We start from the raw sequence: 23,304 nt of genomic DNA on the forward strand, positions 1-23,304 counted from the left end.
CATGAATTCTTTATCCAGTGAGATTAAATTCTTAGCTCTTTTCATGCATTATAAACTTGGAATAGTGATAATTAAGCTTTATTATATAGAAAGAATTTAATATACTAGATGACAGTTTAAAAGCCTTCTTGAAATTTCTTATACATACTCATTATTCCCTTTAAAATCCAGTGAAATTGTCTTCAGGGTCCGTAGGATTGTATGTCCTAAATAGAGAAACTTTAAAATAAGCCACATTTGTAGTCTCTTTTTCCTAGCCAGACTTTTAATTCTCATTATTTTTATATTTTTATTTATCACAGAAGCTATCCAAAAGCATATGGTTGAGGAAAATGAAAAACTAAGGGACACATTTAGATCTAATTTGAATGCACAAATATGGAAATTAATTACCATGGACTTATTTCTAGGATAGACTTGACACAATTAAATCTTAGAATTCAATAAACTCTGTACACGCCTCGAACCTAGGAGTGAGTTTGAGGTCATTAAAAGCCCCACGGAAGCAGGAAACAACAGTTGAGTCTGTGATCCCACAGCTTCGGAAAAGAGCTCATTCGAAGAGATTTTTCTGCTCTTGCTTCCATTTCTTCTTAAAGTATTTCCCGAATAAGGAAATATTCCTCCTGATGTTGTCAATATGTCAGACCACAAGGGTATCCTTGAAGAAAATGGTGCCTTACTGTCCTGAAAATGTTCCTCGGCTTCCCTAAGGGCCTAATTTACAAAGCAGAAAACTGCAGGCAGGATTTGGCTGAGAATCACATTGTCTAGATAGAGCCCTTTCATCTGACTTCCTGCACACTGCTTTCAAAGTTATTTACTAGTCACTTCTTACGGAAGCGGAAGGTGAATGGTGTGTCTCACTGAAGGGCAGAAGGACTAAGACGGATAGAGTGCCCCTCTGCATGAAGATGACTCTGAGAATGACTTTCACACTCTCTAATCTCTGAAGCTTCATTCTGCCGTGGGTGACTTTCGGTTTGTCCTTTCCTTGTGTCTGAAAGTGGAGTATATTCCACAATAAGCCAACGTCTTAGCCAGGCATTGTCTTCTAGACTGCGACAGTTTATTTCTAGGATGAGTTTTAGGCTGGGGGTGGAATAACTCTTAGTTTAAACTGCAAGAAACTGTCTCTTTGGCAAGTCCGTGTCAGTGGATTGTCAGTATTTGCTCAAGAGCTTCCCTCTGTGTTACAAGCCCAACTTTCCCATTCAGGGTCCTCGAGCTGCAACAATGGCACAGAAAACATCTTCCCTACAAATGAGGGAAACTGGCGGTCCCAGTTAGCCCTGCAGCTGTTCCAGATTTCACTACCGTGCCCAACCAGAACCCCAGGGTACCTTTTACTTGTGGAGTATTAACATTTATTTAGGAGTTGATAAATAGCTTAGTGCAGTGCTCATGTTTTTCCAATAGCGGCACCCTCATAAACCTACTCTCTTCTCTAGCCCTTAGCACAGAGCACAGCGGGAAGATTTCCATCCAGTCTGAGCACTGAGACCACACTGTGAAAGACTGTGTGCTCAGCAGAACCTCCCCCGTGATGAGCACACAGCTCTTCTGGGGACTTCACTGCACTGCCGCCGCCTCGGCAGGCCTTGTTCATTGCCTGCTTTGCACATCCCTTGATAAAGTTGCTGCTAAAATAAATTGCAGTTTTGCATAATTATTGACAATCACATCTTAACAAGCAGTATGTATCATATTCAAGTGTTCAATTTTTTGAAATCCATTTTGAGCTTATATTTAATCCCAGCAAGTGTTTGTGTAGTGGTAGAAGGCAAATAAGGCATTTAAATAGAGTACTAATTTCCCCATTGCAGACAAAATTTACCTGAATCTTTTTAGATGGGACTGTTACTGCTTAAGGCAATTTTCCCTCCTGAGCTATTATTATACACATCTTTGCTCAGGGTGTTTGTATGTATATCCACATAATATGCAATATATATATATATATATACATATATATATATATGAGTGTGTATATATATTATACATATATAATTGGAAATTATGATTTAAAAAATTCTCATAAGGGATTTTTGTTTCTTCCAGTTTTTAAAAACAACTTGGAAATTAGAAAATGAGGTGTAGGCAGAGGAACTAACATTGTTATTAACAATCATAAGCAGTCATAATGTGTGAAGTTTGTTCATCATAGCAGTAGAAGAGTGATGAGTTAGTAACAAGCCATATCACACAACTGGGAAAAGATATTGGGAACTGAGTCACTGTCTGATTAGTAAGCTTCAACTTTTTCAACTTGGTGTAGCATTTTTCTTTTTGATAATATCTTTGGCCTATGACCAACAGAGAGCACAGTGTGAACCTAACAAAATACTTTGAATAAGCTAGTGTGTGGCAGGATGACAGTTTGCACAACTCTTTCCGTGAAACGCTTTCTTCTTAGTCTTTTTGTCCCTTCACCGGTCAATCTGTCTCTTCACTAGCTCCTTCAGTAGTCACCTCCCAACTCGCCATCTGTGTCTTCTTTACTTGTTACTTTATTTAATCCTTGCTTCTTGACTCAGTTTGATATCAAAGATATGTATGGCAAGGGAATTTAAGGTTTTGCATATGAAATTTAATGTCAAATTCTGTGGCATCTCAAAATAAGTTTTCCCATTGCCCAGCACAAACTTAAAGTTGAAAGAAAGGTATTTTGGAGTGTTTATGAACAAAAATTTTAAGTGTCTCTCTCTTGATCTGTCTATCTATCTATTATTTATCTATCTATCTGGTATGTGTGTGGCCATTTCTAGAGGAATTTTTATGATTCATCTTTGATGGAGGGTCCAGGGATTAAACCTAGAAACCTAGGGCCTTGAATTTAGGAGGCAAACACTCTACCATTGATCCCCAGCCCCAGCACATTGCTGTTTATTTTTAATAGCTCCACTTGTATGCCTTCCATCAAGAAGTGTTTAGATGAAATTGAAATGAATATTAAACGAAGAGCATGGCATTTTGGTTGTGGGTTAACTGGAGAGCTTCAGCAGCATACCGTCCTTGATCATTTTACTGAGTTCCTTGCATATACCATTCTGATAATAGTGAATCCCATCTGCCTGCTTGTCCTTTACAGAGTGAGTGAGAGAGAGGCTGCTTTGGAAGAAACTCATAGGTTACTACAACAGTTCCCCCTGGACCTGGAGAAGTTTCTTTCCTGGATTACAGAAGCTGAAACAACTGCCAATGTCCTCCAGGATGCTTCCCGGAAGGAGAAACTCCTAGAAGGCTCCAAGGGAGTCCGAGAGCTGATGAAACAGTGGCAAGTAAGTCAAGTGTCCCTGTGTTAGCCCTTTTGTCAATCCAACTGAAGCATCCCAAGTATTTGTACTTGATGTTGACAAAGTGAGGACAAAAGTAAAGTTTCTTATTCAGGCTGATAGAGTTCAGCATTTGGACAGGAAGGAAAGAGGCAAGAGGCAGTAAGAAAACTCACTGGTAATTCCATTTAATATCAACGGCTTCTAAAATTACAGATATTTTTGACCAGAAAAATATTCGCCTAAAACACCGGGGGTCTTGTCAAACAGAAACTTTACTCAGCCAGAGAAGTAAGTTAAGGGTAGTTTTATTAAATTAAAATGGCTGCCATTTTCACTGTTTACTTAATGTCTTACAGGGAAAGTATCTGTAGGAATTGTCTGTTTTATTTAGCGTTGCTAACTAAATCAGTTTCTCTTCGTTTTTTTTCAAATACATTCTGAAATGTTAATCTGACATTTTACAGTTTTCTTCCTAACATGATCTGTGAAAATAAAAATGAGTTTGCTAAATTTGTTATAGCTCGTGGATGCACAATTTTCAGACAATTGTTTTCCCTGACAACAAAAATTATTAAATCTGTGTGCATGAGCAGCAAGAACAGAAGCTGAGAGTAATATTGTTTAAATGGAATCTTGGCAAGAATCATGTTCTATAGTTTAAGGAATTTTCAAAGGTTTATTCCTAATAGCTGATGGAATTTTCCTGAACTATTATGCAACATTATCATATATCTTTTCTTTTGTAACTTTTTTTCTATATGTGTGTATAAATGAACATCACTAGTATTTAGAATATAGTTTGATATGATAAATTGAAAAAATTGGACTAAAGAATTTCTTTTCCTATTGTTCTCCACTTATGCTTTATTTTGATGAGACTATTAGTTTGTTGCTCTGGTACAGATAGTAATAACAGTGATTTATTACATCTTGAATTTGTCATTCTTTTTTATCTTCCTTCTCTGTTCTCACATGCCATATCCACAGTGATGTTAGTTTTGTTTGATCCTTTTAAGATAATTTTAGTATAAAGTCTGACTTTATCTCTGCAGAGATCTCCTACAGTTTGGGACAGAATGCAAAAGCTACACAAATTCAGATTTTATTTTGTCTAAATCCTAAAGGATCTCCTATATCATTTATATTTACATATGCAATATTCATGCATGCTATAATCTGGAAAAACTCTAAAGTTCTGTATAATTGAATTAAAAATTGGCTATATGTGTTATTAAGTATGAATAAGGGAAAAGCAAATTTGTGTTTTGATTTTTCATCTTTCTTTAAAAACAATTGGAAATTACTCTGATTAACATTTCTTAGCTTTCTTGTATTTCTTTTTTTATTAAAAATTTTATTAAAAATTTCCACCTCCTCCCCTCCTCTCATTTCCCTCCGCTTTCCCTCACCCCCTCTCCCTCCCTCTCCAGTCCAAAGGGCAGTCAGGGTTCCCTGCCCTGTGGGAAGTCCAAGTCCTCCCCCCTCCATCCAGGATTAGGAAGGTGAGCATCCAGACAGACTAGGCTCCCACAAAGCCAGTACATGATGTAGGATCAAAACCCAGTGCCATTGTCCTTGGCTTCTCAGTCAGCCCTCATTGACCACCACGTTCAGAGAGTCTGGTGTGATCACATGCCCCATCAGTCCCAGTCCAACTGGCTTTGGTGAGCTCCCTTTAGATCAACCCCACTGTCTCAGTGGGTGGGTGCACCCCTCGAGGTCCTGACTTCCTTGCTCATGTTCTTCCTCCTTCTGCTCCTCATTTGGACCTTGGGAGCTCAGTCCAGTGCTCCAATGTGGGTCTCTGTCTCTATCTCCATCCATCGCCAGATGAAGGTTCTATGGTGATATGCAAGATATTCATCAGTTTGGCTATAGGATAGGGCCAGTTCAGGCTCCCTCTCCTCAGCAGTGCATGTATGTGGGTGCTTCTTAAATCTGTGTATATGCTTTTTTATCACCTTCGGAACCAACCTGAAGTATGTTTCTCATATGAACTCCAAGGATGAACCTTTCTGCATTTTTAGTCTAGAACACTGATTACATAAAATATTCAAAACACCAGAGTCAGAAAATAAAAAAAAATGTTAAAATAAGGAGGAATTTCTTTACATTCTTAGTGTAAAGTAGTGATTATTTCGTTGTTATTTTTGTTATTGTTCTGGTTAACTGCTGTTGTTCCTAATTAGGGTCTTCATTTGGTAATCAGTTAATTATTTGGTGCAGGGGCAAGTACACACGTGTGTGGAGGTCCGAGAAGGACCTTGGGGGCAGGCCTATGTCTGTCCATCTTACCTGAGACAGGATCCCTTTGCTGCTACTGACCCTAGCTGGTAGGAGCTTCTGGAGACTCTTCTGTATCTGCTCCTGCCCCCACCCCCACCTACACCCCCATCCCCTCATGTCCAGAAAGCATCTTGGAGGTACACCAAGCTTTTACCTGGGATATAAGGCTCTGAACTCAGGATGTGAAGTTTGAAAGCCAGTGCTTTTACTCTATACTCTGGTCGGTTTTCAATTAGTAATTCTCCAGCCTCAGACTCTCTGAATGTTAGAATTCTAAGTGTATGTTGTCAGGACTATACTGAACTCTATTAATTATTAAAAGAAGAAAAGAAGGAAAGCACCCAAATGTTTAATCAAAGTAACAGCTCACCCAACAGATCTTGGATCTCTTGTCTACTCCAAATCCGAGCAAGATTTGTTTTCTACAAATAGAGAAAAAGATGAAGCCTTTAAACAAAGTATTTTATTTTTTTTCTGAAATTGCCAACTGTTCTATATAGAGAGACTATGAATCTTATTATTCCTTACAATATTGACTATTGACTTTGGTTGTTAGTTACTTCAATATCTATTTAATTGTCACAGCAGTAATTATCACTTATGGGATCTATGAGCAATGAATGTATTATAAATCATGTGCTTCCTTAATAAAATTAATGAATAAATTTCACCATGAAACACAATTAGATTTTCCAATGTATTAGTAGACAGGGCTCTTTACTTTCATAACTGAAATCAAGGAATAATATTATACTTGTCGATACACATGATGAAGACATTTTGCTTATAGTTATTTGTGATAGTCTAGCAAGACCATTGAAGCCATCAAACTTTTATATAACATCATATAGATCCTGAGCATTGATAGTTTGAGAATGTATATATTGCAAATTTATTTTAAAATTTAAGAACTGAATTTATAATTGAATCAGATTATTTTTCTGTCCAAAAAGTTTTCTCCTTTCGTCTAACAGAGTTGATAAAGATGTCCATGGTTCAAACATCTAACAAAAAAATGCTGGATAAAATAAATATTGAATAATTTTGTATCTTTGCAAATATTCGACAAGTTTTATATAACTTCTATGTGATTCTATAAGTAAACCTGCAATATCATTGTTTTACCAGACTGTAAAGAAGCTGCCTTTCTATAGACATATAGTTGGTATTATTCTTTTTAAAGATCTATGGAGGGAAGGCCGGCCCCTCAAGGGGCTGGCTGCAGGTCCCCACAGGCCTCTGCAGGTCAGCAGATGGGAGACCAAGGCGGATGAAAGACAGACAGGTACGCCATGCAGAGAGAGAGTTTGGGTATAAAGTTTATTTAGTGGGTTATGAAAGGGGAAGGGGAGAAGAAGGTGGCAAAGGAGAAAGGCGGTGGGGGGTAGGGGGAGAAAGACAGCAACCACCTCTTCAGAAATTGCTTGCCATGGCAGCAGTGGAGGGAGGAGTGGGTGGGGCTTGTCTCTTAAGGGGACAAGGTATTCAGGTGAGAGACCTGGCCAACAGATCTTAAAGGTTGGGAGATAGTCTCAGAACTAAGTAAGGAATATGTGTTCTATTTCTAATTCTTTCATCTGTGAGCTGAGTTTAATTCTTTCATCTGTGAGCCGAGTTTATCCTCTCTCTCTCTCTCTCTCTCTCTCTCTCTCTCTCTCTCTCTCTCTGTGTGTGTGTGTGTGTGTGTGTGTGTGTGTGTGTGTGTGTTTGTGTGTATGTGTATCAGCATTAGTTATTGTTATGGTTTAAGTAAAAGTGCTGCAGGTCCCCAAGTGGCGGCAGTAGGCAGCAGACCATGAGACCATGCAGCAGGTCCCAGAGCAGCAGAAGGCAGTGAACAGTGGGTCCTGAGATCAGCCAGTCCCAGGCAGGAACAGTGCAGTTCCCCAAGTAGCTGTAGTGGGCTATGAGAGGCAGCAAGTCACAGGAGGAGAGATAGACAGATGGGCACCACAAGAGACCATGCTGCAGGTCTCGGAAAGTGGCTGGTCCTGGGCAGGGAGCCAGGTGGTGGGTGAAAGACAGAGTCATGAATAGGCAAGCCATTCAAAGTGACGTCAGATATTTATTGAGTGGGTTATGGAGGGGAAGGAGAAAAGGGAGAAGAGCAGAGAGAGAGAGACTCAGACTAGAAGCTGATCAGCTTGGGGAGGGGGTGGCTTGTCTCTTAAAGGTACAGGGCAGATCATTACAGTTCGGTTATCTCATTTCATTTGCTTTATTTCATCAACACATTATGTAAACTTCTCTTATATTGAATAAAACATTAGCAGAAAGTTTGATAAACTTTGAATTGTATATCTGTATATACCTATGAATTAAGATAGGTTTGACACATTATTGAAATTGAAAATTCACTATTTCTTTCATAAAATCTTGATTCATGGGTTACTTCCAAGAAATAAGAAAAAAATGAGACCAAGGTCGTATAATTAGCACCTAAAGTAAATCGAAGCATCACTTTTCTTGGGATATTGAATAGTAGAAGTAGTCTGTAGATCTCTGATTCTAAGGAAATCTTCAGTGTACTATTCTCTATTGATTTGAATTCATTTGCCTGTATTTTTTTAATCTGCCTATTTGGGATGTTTCCTGACAACATGACGGCAATTCTCCAAATCTTCCTTTTGTTTGGTGTTGACCTCTTCCTGTTCTACATGTGTAAAACTATTACTGAAATCACAGTTGCATGCAAGTTTTCATCTTATATTTTATATGTAAACTCACATTACCTTGGAAATTCTTTACTAAACACCCACCCATTAGGTGCTTTAGGTCAAATGATGGCAACATACTTAAGATTGAGTTGGATCTCAATTCCAGCGAGCACATCCAGCATACAGCAGTCGTGCATAACTGTTTTGCTAGAAAGCTAGACAGGTAGGTCTAGACCTATCTGAAGTTCACAAAAATATTTGAGAAGATTTTCTTAGCCTTCCTTGTACATTGGGTAAGACTTTTAAAATGCTGAACTTTATGTTAGACCTTGAAGAGATTTAAGTGAGATTGATCACATCATATTCTGGCCACCGTTCTCATCTCCAAACAAAGGATGAGAATGCTGTATAGAGAAAGTCGTGTTCAGAAATATGTCAGAAGAAGGCTGCTGGTGGTGCTTATTGGGAACCCCAGCATTTGAGAGACTGAAGCAGAACACTAATAAATTTGAGAACAGCCTAGTTTACATAAGATCTTATCCCAATTTTGAAGGCTGTATTAGTGACTTAGTTTGAGGCCAATTCTCCTGAGAACACTTCTGTTTTCATTAACAGTCATTGCCTTATTTCATTTCCCAACCACCAAGTCCCAGTAACACACAGATCCAGTGATTATAATACTTAACAGGATGTGGGCATGAGTAAGGATAAGATCCATGAGACTTTCTATCAAAAGGCAATGTACTATTTTTTTAATTTATTTATTTATTAAAGATTTCTGTCTCTTCCCCGCCACCGCCTCCCATTTCCCTCACCCTCCCCCAATCAAGTACCCCCCCCATCCCAAAGAGCAATCAGGGTTCCCTGCCCTGTGGGAAGTCCAAGGAACCCCCACCTCCATCCAAGTCTAATAAGTTGAGCATCCAAACTGCCTAGGCTCCCACAAAGCCAGTATGTGCATTAGGATCAGAAACCCATTGCCATTGTTCTTGAGTTCTCAGTAGTCCTCATTGTCCGCTATGTTCAGAGAGTCCTGCTTTATCCCATCCTTTTTCAGACCCAGGCCAGCTGGCCTTGGTGAGTTCCCAATAGAACATCCCCATTGTCTCAGTGTGTGAGTGCACCCCTTGCGGTCCTGAGTTCCTTGCTCGTGCTCTCTCTCCTTCTGCTCCTGATTTGGACCTTGAGATTTATGTCCAGTGCTCCAATGTGGGTCTCTGTCTCTGTCTCCTTTCATCACCTGATGAAGGTTAATATTCAGGAGGATGTCTATATGTTTTTCTTTGGGTTCTCCTTATTTAGCTTCTCTAGGATCACTAATTATAGGCTCAATGTCCTTTGGTTATGGCTAGAAACCAAATATGAGTGAGTACATCCCATGCCCCTCTTTTTGGGTCTGGCTTACCTCACTCAGGACAGTGTTTTCTATTTCCAACCATTTGCATGCAAAATTCATGAAGCCCTTGTTTTTTTACTGCTGAGCTCATTGAATAAATGGAACCTCCTGAGACTGAGAATCTTCTGTAAAGCAAAGGACACTGTCACTAAGACACAAAGGCAACCCACTGACTGGGAGAAGATCTTCACCAACCCCGCAACTGACAAAGGTCTGATCTCCAAAATATATAAAGATCTCAAGAAACTAGACCATAAAAGGCCAATCAACCCAGTTATAAAATGGGGCACTGAGCTGAACAGAGAATTCTCAACAGAAGAAGTTCAAATGGCCAAAAGACACTTAAGGTCATGCTCAACTTCCTTAGCAATCAGGGAAATGCAAATCAAGACAACTTTAAGATACCATCTTACATCTGTCAGAATAAAAAACACCAATGATAGCCTTTGCTGGAGAGGTTGTGGAGAAAGGGGTACACTCATCCATTGCTGGTGGGAATGCAATCTTGTGTAACCACTTTGGAAAGCAGTGTGGCAGTTTCTCAGGAAATTCGGGATCAACTTACCCCTGGACCCAGCAATATCACTCTTGGGAATATACCCAAGAGAGGCCTTACCATACAACAAAAGTATATGCTCTACGATGTTCATAGCAGCATTGTTTGTGATAGCCAGAACCTGGAAACAACCTAGATGCCCTTCAATGGAAGAATGGATGAAGAAAGTATGGAATATATACATATTAGAGTACTACTCAGCAGTAAAAAACAAGGGCAATGTACTATTATACGTAATAAAAAAACAAGTTTAGTGAGTGTAAGCGTGCCTTTTCCTTCCCCACTGTCATTATTTTTTTTTAAAGTTTGAGTTCATCTATAGTCTTTGAGGAGTCATATCTTTGTTTTAAACAGTTATTGCAACCAATATATTAATTATTCTTTTAATAAAATAGCTAAGACAGTGAGTGACATTAGACACATAAACTAGATAAGATGCTTTTGGCAGTTAAATGGACATTTTTTGTTACACTCCAAGTGAGACAGAGATGAAGAGACAATCTGAGGTAATATGACCAGTCAGTGTCTTCAGGGAATCGCAGAATTCGTGAGGACAAACAGCTGTGAGAAGGAATGCCAAGAATGTGCTTTGGATTAAGCTACCTGTGCATAAGAGATGGGAATATCGCCTCCCTTGAAGCAGTTGTGAATTCATATCTAAAGTGTTGTGAAAATCCTAATTAAAGGTAAAAAACTTGAAGGAGTTTAAAACATAAACCATAGAAATCAAGGATATGTCACACACATTGACATCATTGTTACTGAAACTCTCCTCTGGTCTACGCAGAAATCCACTTAAATACTACTAAAACCTTCCTGTAGCCCAGAACTGTTGCTTGCTGATCCCTTTCTCTATGGTATTTGAAAGAAAGTCACTAAAAAAATTCATAACAACAAAACTTAAAAATGTAAAAGAAGAAACAAAACCTTGGTATGAAATTACTATCATGAAAAAGGGAAGTATTTGAGGAGTATAGCCAACTGGAAAAACTCTTTCAATTGCAGCGTTAGCTTCTTCTCTTGTATAAACCTCAGCATTTTGTTTCTCCCTTTGGTTTTATGTTGCCATTTGAAAATGTCATCTGCCCTCACCAGAGTATTCATGACTAGAACTTGACTACACTAATCAAAAACAGGACCTAGAGGCATACGCTTATCCTCTTACTAGTCTTTATTATGTGGTTTAGATCCTGAATTTGTCAAAGAAAATGACCATTTCACACCCAATGTCCTTTCTCATCCTTCTCCCAATCCCCACTCAACACTTTCTTCTTCCAAGGAGTTCCCTTCCTACTGTTGTTTTGGTTCAGGGTTTTTGCTGTGTTGTTTGTTTTGTTATGTATTGTTTTCTTTTATATCTGTGGGGTCCTCTGAATTTAGTTAGGGTTGTTTGCAATAGCATAGGTGTGAGTTATTTACTAGAGTAAGGGCAATTTTCCAGTAGCTACACCAGGAAAGAAAACAACTCTCCCTCACACATCAAGCATCAACTGTCCTCCTTTGGGAAAGGTGGGCCCCCACTTTCCTCTGTCATCCAGGATAGAATGATAGTAGGCCCAATCATGTGCAAATTTTGTGTAGGAATCTATAGTTTCTATACTTTCTTAAGGAAAGACTGAAACTCCTGTAAATCTCTGGAAAAATTCAAAAGGAAATACCAAAACAAAATGTAAAATTGAGACAAAGGAGTTAATGAGGACAGATATCCAGGTCTGGTGTTTTAGCTGCTGCTAAAAAGAAAACTAAATATGGAAAATAATTTTGTGTACAATAAATTGAAAAACACTACCTCAATTTAATGTGATTTGAATTTCAAGACATCATCACAAAAGTTGGGTTACTCTGGTTGTGTTACAATGTTTTTGTTCATATGGAAACACTGAAATCTTACTTGCCTTGTATGGATATTGCTATTTCATTAGGAAATAACTTGAAATCGTACACAGGGAGTACTACATTGAATAGTATTTAATTTCAACTATTACATTCTATAATTTTCTATCTAAATATAAGAAGAAAATTCTCTATCAGCAAGAAGAAACTGTGTATGCTGAAAAGTCAATTTTGATAGCCTCTAATAATCATTGTCTTTTATTCTTCACAGATATTCTGTGTTAAACTTAGAAGGTAATAAATATCAAAGCACTTTGAAATAGCTTTCTTCAAGTGAAAGGTCCTTGTTAATATTATTAATTATCATTAGGCAAAAGTCAAACTGAAGCCATAAATCTACTATTGCACTTTTTACAACCAATGAATCAAAGTTACATTAACTAGTGATACCTGCACTTCTCACTTTTTATAATTACCCAAGTCATTTTACTTTCATTTTCTAATTTGATTCTCTGAAAACATGACACTGTACTATGATTATTTCCATTTTTAATTAGAGAATAAAATTTGAGCAAGTTATAATTTATCTATGGCTACATCTTTAAAAACTAACTAATTTGTCTTTCACTATTGCAGATTAGGAAAAAAACTCAGCAAAATCAAAGGCTAGCAGGATAAATTTGTTTCTAGGATTTAAAAGAGTATATTTTATTCCTCTATTAGAATAAATAATGGTAACTAACATCACTTGAATACTTACTATGACTATACTTACAGGCAATGTGCTGTTTATATGTGCTGCTTTATGAAGCAATATCATCATTCTCTTATTTCATGGAAAGCTCAAAATTTAGAGGTTTGGACAACTGTTAACTGTATATGGAAGAATGAGTATTTAAAATTCTCTTTGACCTTCTGACCTGAAAATCCTGCTATCCTGCACATTATTCTGGACTGCCTCGTCAGTTCAAGCCAAAGCTCTAAATATCAAAAAGCAAATTTTAAATCACCCACCTCATTGGAATATATCAGTTCATAGAAATATTTGGTTCCCTAGACATCCATTTTGTTTTACATTTTTCTTTCTAGTTTCTGTGTCTGTTTCTCAGTTGAAATGCTTCCTTATACAATCAGGTAATGCTCAGATGCAGATGTTCTTGTTAATGCCTCCTTGCTAGATTGCTGTGCTTGTTTTGTTCCACTTGACTATTAAAACATTTCCCTCCTTGTGACTTACTGGGCTGACATAATGTGGTCAACGTCTCCATAGCTGCCCAGTTACACATTCCTTAGGCATCCTTTTCCAGAGCATCTCTTCCAGGCATCCCCGTCTATTTTCGCTCATCTCATTTGCTTCCTCTCAGTAGTCAATCAATACTCCCTTAATGCCAGTTGTCTGTTCTGTGTCTTTCAAAATAGTGTGCCCATCTCCACTAAACCACTCATTTAAGTGTTTTCACTCTTTGCAAGATTCATCCTACATGCCTATTGAATGTGGGACTTTCTTAACTCATGTGTCTCACATAAAATACAAGTTCAGTATGATGCAGCGAGGCCATGTCTTTTATCTCCTACTCTGCTGTTCAACACGATCTCCTCTCTTCAGGGAGATTTCATATCATCTGTTTATTTATATGCCTCTTCTATCAACACATTTATTTTTATGAACTCTGGATTTTGCCTACATAGTTTTTTATGAAGTACTTTTACTTAATACTACTGTAACTGGTGTTACTATTTCCTTGTATCCTCTTAAACTAATTTCTGTCAACCAATTACAATACAACCTTCAGTTTAAACTTCCTAAAGCATAACTTAAATTGTAACTAGAATGTAGATTTCATGCCAGACAAGATTCCACTGAATTCATTTACTTATATGCCACTATTGTCAAGATACTTACATTATGTGTAATAAATATTTATTACTGAATTAAAGAAACATGTGACTCTTCTTGGAAAACATCTTTTAGGACTTCTCTAAGCATTAAGAATGTTTTGTACATTCCTTCACGTTGCTGTCAAGGAGTAGCCTCAAAGCTGAATTTTTAACCTTATTCCTTATTTTACCTTTCAATATAGCTTTAAAGCCTACAAAAGCAACAGCAAGCAAGATTACAGTTATAATTTTTTTCAGAATTAAATTTGTGCTTTGGCTATTTTATACTTGTATATAATGTATTCTGATTATGCTCAGCCCCAACCAACCTTCTCTAAAATCTCATGCCTATCATCCCCCCACATGCAATAAACACATTTTCCTAAAAATCCCTTTCCCACACTCATGAGGGAAACTGAGAAGGGCTGTTTTCTTTGTTGGTTTTGACATTCTGTGTTTAAATAAGCAGGGCCACCTATGTGAACGTGAGCTTGGAATTAGTGATCAGAAATTGGTGTGCTCACTAGTGAGTACACAAGTGAAGACAATAACTCCCTGCACCCTAGGGATCTGTCAGTAGCCAATAGTTTAGCATGACAACGTGAGGACCCCTATGCTCCACCCCCAGGAGCACTGACTGTTGACAATGCCAGCACTGTGTAGACCCAGTGCAGGTAACCATAACTGCTCTGACTTCACGGTTGCTACCAGCTTATTCTTCAAAGATTTTCTTTCTTCATCTCAGCTTACACAAATGATACCTAGTTGTCAAGAAAAAGGCATATCAACATTAACACTTGTTCCCTAGTTGAAAGTCATCTGTCTCCTTTGTAATGCCTATAGGCACTGAAAAAATGTTTTGTTCTTTTTTACTTCCTTTTAGCAAAGCTAGAAAAGACAGTATTCAATACTATGAGCTTTGAAGCTTTTCTGTGTGGATTTAAATCATGATTCTGCTTCCTGCTGATCATGGACTCATTTCTTAATTGCATTTGTATTACATCGCTATAAATAAAAAGTAACCACATCCATACTTCAAACAGTTTGTGAAACTGGTATAAAGTCATATGTGTAAACCTCATAAAACAGTATCTGAGCTATAGGAAGCACCCAATAAACATTATCGTGTCGTTACATTTATGCTTATTTTTATATCTACGGGTAAAATTAAATTTTATTTACATATTTATTGATGAATTTTCATACTGCTCATAGGCCCCTTGGGGAATAAAATTCTCATTTGATTTATGTGGGAAAATTCATAAAATGGACAATTAAATACAACTTCTCAAATATTGACTTCCATGAGTGCTAAGACTTCATTTAATAAGGAGAAAAAAACTGTTAATCTTTAGGAGGTTTGAGTTCTTAAATGTCATTATTGACTCAAAAATTTCTTAAACTCTCCAAATAAAAAAAGCAAACTTTAATACTCTGTTCTTGAAAATAAATATATCATACTGAAAGTGCAAAAGCAGCTATGTCGTTTTGCATCAGGACCTCCTTGGGGAAGTAAATGTCTTGTCAGCCTTTTCTTTCAGCTAGACACCAGAGACTCCTTGACTGCTTCGGCAAAAGAGGCTTATTTTTCTTCACAAACAATCTGAGCAACAGAGAAAAATCACATCAATGTCTTATAGAAATCTTAATAAAAACCTTTATTTTGTTTTGCCTTCCTGTATTTTGTATGTTTTGACTTTTTAAATGTATTTTTTTTAAAAACACAGAAAAGCAAATTAAAGTGTGTGCCGGGGAGGTGGGGTGGATCTGAGAGGAGTCGAGGGAGGTGAAAGAACATTATCAAAATAGACTGCATGGAGAAGAAAAATTTTAATTAAATGTGAATAAAATAAAGTTGTTTTAAATGAATGCCAAGAGAAAGCCCTGGAGAAAATTAGTGGACTCAAAACACCCACTGTCTCTGAACCATGTCCAGATTCACATAGTTTTTCTCCAAACCAGTATTAAAAAGGTCAAGAAAAATTAAAGTACAGAAAAACTAAGGTAATTTCCTGTCACACTCTCGTCTTTCTTTTCCTGGAAGAGTTTTTGCATGCTGTCTTTGGGAGCAGATTTACCAGGAGAAAAATGATATGCTATTACACAGTGAATCTTAGAACTTCCACTTCCTGTTGAATTGGGAAATGTTAATCTTTTACTGGATTTGAAAACTATTTTTAAATTTCCATCCTAATATTTTTCTTCTACCTTTGAAAATTGTGATAATAAAACATTTTTGCTATTAGGTAAATATTAATCATATTCAAAATAATTTAGTTTGTCAACATGTGATTTTCATTCCACATGAAGTCCATTTGCAGTTATGTGCTTTTCTAAATGGCATTAAAATGAAATGTCAGAATGTTTGTTGCCTTTTCGTAACCATGTTGAACTGTATCAAATTTTAAAGAAAAGTTCTTGAACAAAGGTTTGTGCATAAATTAGGTATTCCCCATCTAGCTGAAAGAAATCATTATTCCTGATTGTGAAAGCATGTGAAACACATAAAACATTACTTGCTGGAGATCCTATTAGTATAGATGGAACAAGTGACAAGTTTCTTCCATTTGCTTTTGCATCTGTGGTTGTCCTTAAGGGATCTGTTAGTATGTTGATGTTTCAATACTGCAATCACAACTTACAATATCTTGAATTGTTACACATATCAACCTTTCAATTCTCTTTTTTTTTTTGTTTTTTTTTTGTTTTTCGAGACAGGGTTTCTCTGTGGTTTTGGAGCCTGTCCTGGAACTAGCTCTTGTAGACCAGGCTGGTCTCGAACTCACAGAGATGCGCCTGCCTCTGCCTCCCGAGTGCTGGGATTAAAGGCATGCGCCACCACCGCCCGGCCCAACCTTGCAATTCTCTAAAGACGTCAGCTTTTCCTGTCTAATGTCTTCTTACCTCTAACCTCTTTTAAATATATATTATCCTCTATGACTTTCTGATATAATTATTCTCTGAAGAATACAGAATCTTATTGTCTCCTATGTGCCAACCATTTTTGATGTGGGATTTCCCTCTGCATTTTGTGATTACCATTGGTTAATAAAGAAACTGTCTTGGGCCTGCACAGGGAACAGAGCTAGGCAGGAGGAAACTAAATGGAATGCTGGGAGGAAGAAGGCAGAGTCAGGGAGTCAAAACTATGTAGCCCAGCTGGAGACAGACGCCAAAACATTAGTGGGTAAGCCACAGCCACATGTCAATACACAGATTAATAGAAATGGGTTAAATTAATATAAGAGTTAGCTAATAAGAAGCTAGAGCTAATGGGCTGTTTAATTAATACAGTCTGTGTGATTATTTTGTAGTTAAGCAGCCAGGAACAACCAAGCGACCTTCTCACTACACAATTTTTACCCCAATACTTTGCTCCCCTTCAACATTTCAATACTAAATCCAATTCCAGGTCATGACCCCAGATAAAATGGCCCTTGGATATAAATGAAATACTTGCTAAGACACTCAGTTATTTACTCCGTAAGTCTTATTTTTACTTTTACAATGGTTTCATAAATGATGGGATAATTCTTACACATTGTACTTAAAAAATAAAAATCAGTACATATTATGTTTTGCCTACCATGGAGAAAAAAACGATCTTTTGTTTGAGGATAGGGGATGTGTTATTATTGGAACGTGGCACTTGATTAGGCAATTGTAAATGTATTTGCCTTCCATGACTCAAATGAAACTTGTAGATTAATGCAATTTATATATCTAGTAGAAAAACGTACTTACTGATTGGATTTTGGATGTGTCCTTTCAGGTGAACTATTATTGACAAGTGGGATTCCCTGCTTCAGAGTATAAAGAATAGATGATAAGAAAAATGTCCCTAAGGAGGAACTGGTAGTGGTGGGAATTGGCAGCATTGGGCAGGTTAGACCTAGCTAGTAAGGGAAAGAAAGTAATGGAAATAAGTACAGTATCCTTTAGTCATCCAGAGAAAGAGATCCATCCTATATGCCTTATGACCACAACCAAATAAGGTATTCTAGTTAGCTTTTGGTGTAGGATCCAGCCTGACACTTCAGAGGTTTACTATATTTACAGTCATTTGTTTGTTTGCCAAACTATAATTTGAACAAACCCGGGATGTCTTACATGCACATTCCTCTTGAAATAATCTGGATCAGGTCAACTGTCACCGAAGGAGTCACTTCCAAGAAGGTTCATTCATCCATTAATAACCTCATTTGGATACTTCTCCCGAATCTGAGCCCATTTAAGCTCTTAACCCATCTCCTTCATTTCTCTCCCTCCTCTCCCTAACATAGCTCCTTTGAAGTTTTCTATTGCTTTTTCTTTTCAATTGGCTTTCATCTATACAGAAAATGAATTTCGCATTTACCTGTCTCCAGGCTGTATCTATCTTGTTCACTCAAATGCTCTTTCTGAAGTTTTTTCATCCATTTAGCAGCAATCAATTGAAGTTGAACAAATGATAGAAATTAATTTCTTAAAAGATCAGAACACTGCATTGACAAAGATTTGAAAATGATTCGATTAACTGAACAAAGTGAAGTAGTCTAGGAGAATTTTAGGGACATTATGCTTAGTGTAAGAAGTCAAACACAAAGCATGAACTTTGTGTGGTTTCATTTATGACAGGCACTAGAATAGTCCAATTCGTATTGCTAGAAAATAAAAGGATGATTTCCTGTGGTATATGGAGCAGAGAATAGGAATTTTTTATTTATTGGCTACCTGAGTTTTAGTGTAAGCTGATAGAAATTTCTAAGGACTAATAGTGGCGATGGGTGTAAAATACTGGAAATGTGCTTTATACAATCAAAATATATGTTTAAAACAGGCTGAAGAAACAGATTTTTTTGTGAATTTTTATCACAGTACAAAGTAAGAAGTGAGCTAACAACTTTAAAATATGTTACTTTGTTTATTAAACCTTGTATCATTTGAGGAAGTTAGGAGTGTTGGAGAGGAAGGGAGGAGACAGGAAAGGAGGGGAGGGGAGGGGAGGAAATGGCAGGTGAAGAAAATGGCAGATCTAGACTACAGAAGTATGTCTCTAACTTTGCACATTGCTTACCCATCCTTGTTGTTAGAGAGGGCACTGAAAGTATATGTCAGCCCTCTATAAATGAGCCAAGGGATTGTGTAGCCCTTACATCTACCAGCTTAAATCTAAGAACAGCTGAACCAGATGTTTGCTTGTGTCCATTTAGCTCTGAAGTTTGAGAAATTTAGATTCTCACAAAACAGATTGTGCTTAAATAAATGAAATAAAAAAGAAAATAATAGCCTTTCTGCTTATTTTGAAGCATTTTTCATTTGCCGCCTCTATCTCCAAAGCATATCCAATCAGAAATAGTATTGTTTATTCCTCCCACTGTTTGAGGGAAAAACATAAAGAAAAGCTAAGCCAGATGGTATCTAGGAAGATTTACATTGCCGTTTTCATTCCTTTTTCATTTGCATATTGTATAAAACTGCTCATGCTTCCATCTGAGACATGATCATTAATTTAATGTAATGATCTAATGGCTCATGACATTAAATTATAACATGAGTCTATCGTGATCAAATTACAGTATTATAAAAGAAAACTTCAGCTGTAGATTGATTTTTTTCTGCAACTTAAATAATACTACCTACTAATTTTTGTGATAATGTTTTGGCCTTGATTAAGAGAGTTTCTCTTTCTTTCATACCAATGAATTTTGTTAAACAAGTTCTAACTTATAATCAGTGTCTCAAAATTGCAGTTAAGAAGGGAGAAAGGGATTTATTTTGATTTGACTTATATGACTGATGTGTGTGTGTTTATAGTAAGAATATCATTTAGTTGGTGATATTGGAATATTGAACTTAAAGGAAAATCATAAGATAATTACTATCAGCATGTGATTGATGGTTAATGGATTATCAATAAAGTTCTAGTCAAATTGTATTATGAAAAAATTGCATCTATAACTCAGAGAGTTTGTTAATCTTACATATAAGAGGTCAAGTAACACACTGTTTATCCTTAGATAATTCAAAGATTGATTATGAAGCAGGTTTGAGTTTGTCTTTTTACTTATTAGAATTTTATTGTAAAAGGTTATTTTCTAACAAAATTTTGTTTGTTCTTAATAGTATTCAATCAGAAAATAATTAGTTGACCTTATGGAAAGACAAACAGATGTAGGTAAGGTGGCAGAAGACAGAGAAAAAAAATGAAACAAAAAAAAATAAAAATCACATACTCTCTTGTCCTATAGAATCGGATAAACCAGAGCAGAGGGCAATAGTTTGACTTTCTAAAACAAAAGATAAAGAAATAAGATAGAAAATCCTGCTGCTTTACCAACTGTGACATCCAAAGTCTGACCCAACTTACAGCAACATTTCAGCTCACAAAAACATAGACAAATGACCTGTCCTATGAGAACTTCAAAATGACCTTAGGTGACAGCATAGAAATGGAAATCCGATAATACATGCACCAGTGATCACAATATTACACCTGGAAGGCAAATGTGCCCTCTACTAGAGAAGCCAATTTGAAAATCTTTCTCAAATGATGTCTTCAAGTGCATTCTTCTTTTCCTTTTACAAAAGCGGAAAAACCACCAAAAAATCAAGAATTTAGAAAATTAACAAAAACTAATGAGAAATTCTAAGGTTATTGTAGAGAGAGAGGAAGAGTAAAAAGGATGGGAAGAAGGCAGAGTGGGGCATAGTTGGCTTCACTCAGTGTGTCTTCCTAAGAAGTTCCTTTGCTCTGAACTACCTCATCAGAAGTGCTAAATTCTTGTGATGTGATACTTTTTCAATTATATGACATTAAAAATAAAATAAATATAACCAAACTCATTAAATGGCAGATTTATCACCAAGAACATTAGTAATGCAAAGCCACCACCAAGCACGAGTGAATATTGTGACAAAAGCAAACCATTGCAGACAAGCCGTTATCCTGTTTGTAGCATGCTATCTGCTTTAGAGAAACATCTACCTCACTGTGAAAGAGTCAGTGAATAGCCCCATTTCTTCCCTCATTTCTACAATCACAATTTTTACATTACTCTCTCATCAATTGAGTGAATGTAACAAGCCCTGGCCTTCGACCTTGATCATGTGTTTTGCTTTAGCAGATGACAATTGAGTAAGCAGAAGCGACAGTTAGCTTAAGAGAACTTCCTGCTCTTGGTTGGACTTCTGGCACATATCCGAGCAGAATGTGCACGTTGAGGCTGCTCTCGGGAAGGGGGTGAGAGATATGTAGAGAGATATGTACAATAGATGTGCATATTTGGGAGAAATAACTGAAGGCATTCAGCTTCGTTCCACATTATGTTGACAACAGTAAGGTGAAGCAGAAAATGAATTATTGACTGCCTTCGTCCTAAATATCTGAAACCCATATTTTATTTTTAGGGTTCATAATTACGTACACATTTTTAAAATAATCAAATGCTCCTTCAATGATATTACTTTCTGTTTGTATGTTTCAATGCATGCTGATTTTTGTTAAATTGGTTGTAGCACATTATGTACCACCAAACTGGAATTGATCCACATATTTAGGACTTAACTCTTCACTCCCTACATCACAGTGCTGCATGAGAGTGTGTTTCATTTTAATGCCTCATATATTGTCTGGAGCAATGTACTGGGACTTGTTTTTTGTGAAAGATATAAGAATAGTGAATACTGACAAATTGCTTTACCTTAATGATGTGGTGGGATCACAATAATTACCCTTGTGATTTGTCTTCATAAAATTCCTTTTAAATATTTATTATATTAGAAATGATATATTTCAAAGCTGGCACACATTGATTATAACTATTTTTGAAAAAATCATTGAAATTAAGTGCATAGATCGAGGTAGTTAAATAGTTGCAAAGAAATAGTGTTCAAAACAAGACGATTGGAAACAGATTTTTAAGACTATACATTTCATATATCTTTTGAATAACTAGATTATTCAGAATTTTCTATTCTTTGGTTCCTGAATGTAAGTCACACTGTCTATGTAAAAACAGATGTTGACTGAAGACAACTGAGCAGTATATTTTCCTTGCCAAGAAAAATTTTCATATATTTAGACTTTAACTAATACTAAATGTCTCCAATTTTAAAATAGGGATTCCTTTACTTCTCTGAATTTATGGAAATTAGACAGAAGAATAGCATCAATTTGCTCTGTCACGTTGGCCAAATCAAATTTGAGGCATCTGAAAGACATCATCTCATTAATTTAGAGACATTCAAAAATGATTATTGTTAATATAGCCTTAAGGTTAATTAATGACAAAAACGGTTACCAGGTAAATTAAGACCAGATATAATGTCATCTTCAAAAGAAGATAAAAACCATTTTAAAATGTCACAAGTATAATTGTGACAAAATCTGATTGATCATTTATACTCTTTGTTGATTTCAGTAAGAAGCTTTTCTCAATGTCTATAGCAACTGTAGCCCTGATATATTTTTCTGAATTTAATTCATTGTTCATTTTTTAAGAATTTCATATGTGAGTGCTGCATTTGCATAATTGTTACCACTTCTCTACACAGAGAGAGACAGAGACAGAGACAAAAGAGGAAGTATATTAGTTTTTTCTCATAGTTATATATGTATAGGGGTGACCTCTTGGAAGTGTATCAACTTTCAGGGGTCTAATACCAGGAGGAAATGAATTTTCATTGATTTCCTATAGATCTTCATCTAGTAGTGAGGCATTGTGAAGTCTCTGCTATTTATGTTGGCATGCTGGCTGCTGTTGTCATTATGCATTCTTGTTTAGGTGAACATAGTGTTGAGATTTCACGGATGCAGTTTTATGTTGTGACTAGTAGGAGGTGTCCTGGTCCTCTGGGTTTTACAGTCGTTCCATTCTCGATTCTCGTCTATGATGTTGCCTGAGCTTTTGGTATAAGGGTTGTGTTGTAGATGTATGAGTTAGGCTGAAAACTCCTCAATCCACTGTTCTCTGTATTTTGACTAGTTGTAATGATCTCCCTCTGCTGAGAAAATAAACTCTGGTGAGGAGTAAATGTTATATTTTCTTTTACTGTTTTTATTATTGATATTTCAATATAATTGCATTTCTTCCTCCCCTTACCTTTTTCCAAGCCCTCTTGAATATCTCTCCTTGTTTCATGGCCTCTTTTTTCAATAAGTGTTATTGCAGGCATATATGTATGTGTATATACATATACATACATATTCCTAATGTTATACCGATTGAGTGGCACTTTTTTGTGGATATAAGTATTTGGAACACAGAAATTATACTTACTTAGGAAAACGGCAGTAGTGGGTTCTTCTCTAGGTTCCATGGCCTGCCCAGACACAGGAAATTGGCTAGGTTTCCAGTATCATGCACAAATTTTCTCCTACTAAGTGGATTTTAAGTCCTATTATATGAGTTGATTACTCCCAAGATAATGGTGATCACT

At 36.6% G+C, this 23,304-nt stretch overlaps 1 protein-coding gene across 1 annotated transcript in view; it reads left to right on the forward strand.

Annotated features, from left to right (window-relative positions):
* Positions 1 to 23,304, forward strand: part of LOC121438964 (dystrophin-like) — a 689,483-nt gene that overhangs the window by 134,743 nt on the left and 531,436 nt on the right. The window contains 1 exon segment of the mRNA XM_041639468.1: positions 3,092 to 3,281. Within this exon segment, the coding sequence (XP_041495402.1) occupies positions 3,092 to 3,281 (190 nt within the window).

Source organism: Microtus oregoni, unplaced genomic scaffold (genome assembly GCF_018167655.1).
Source record: "Microtus oregoni isolate MIOR12 unplaced genomic scaffold, Mior012 000059F_ref0000304, whole genome shotgun sequence".
NCBI classification, from domain to species: Eukaryota; Metazoa; Chordata; class Mammalia; order Rodentia; family Cricetidae; genus Microtus; species Microtus oregoni.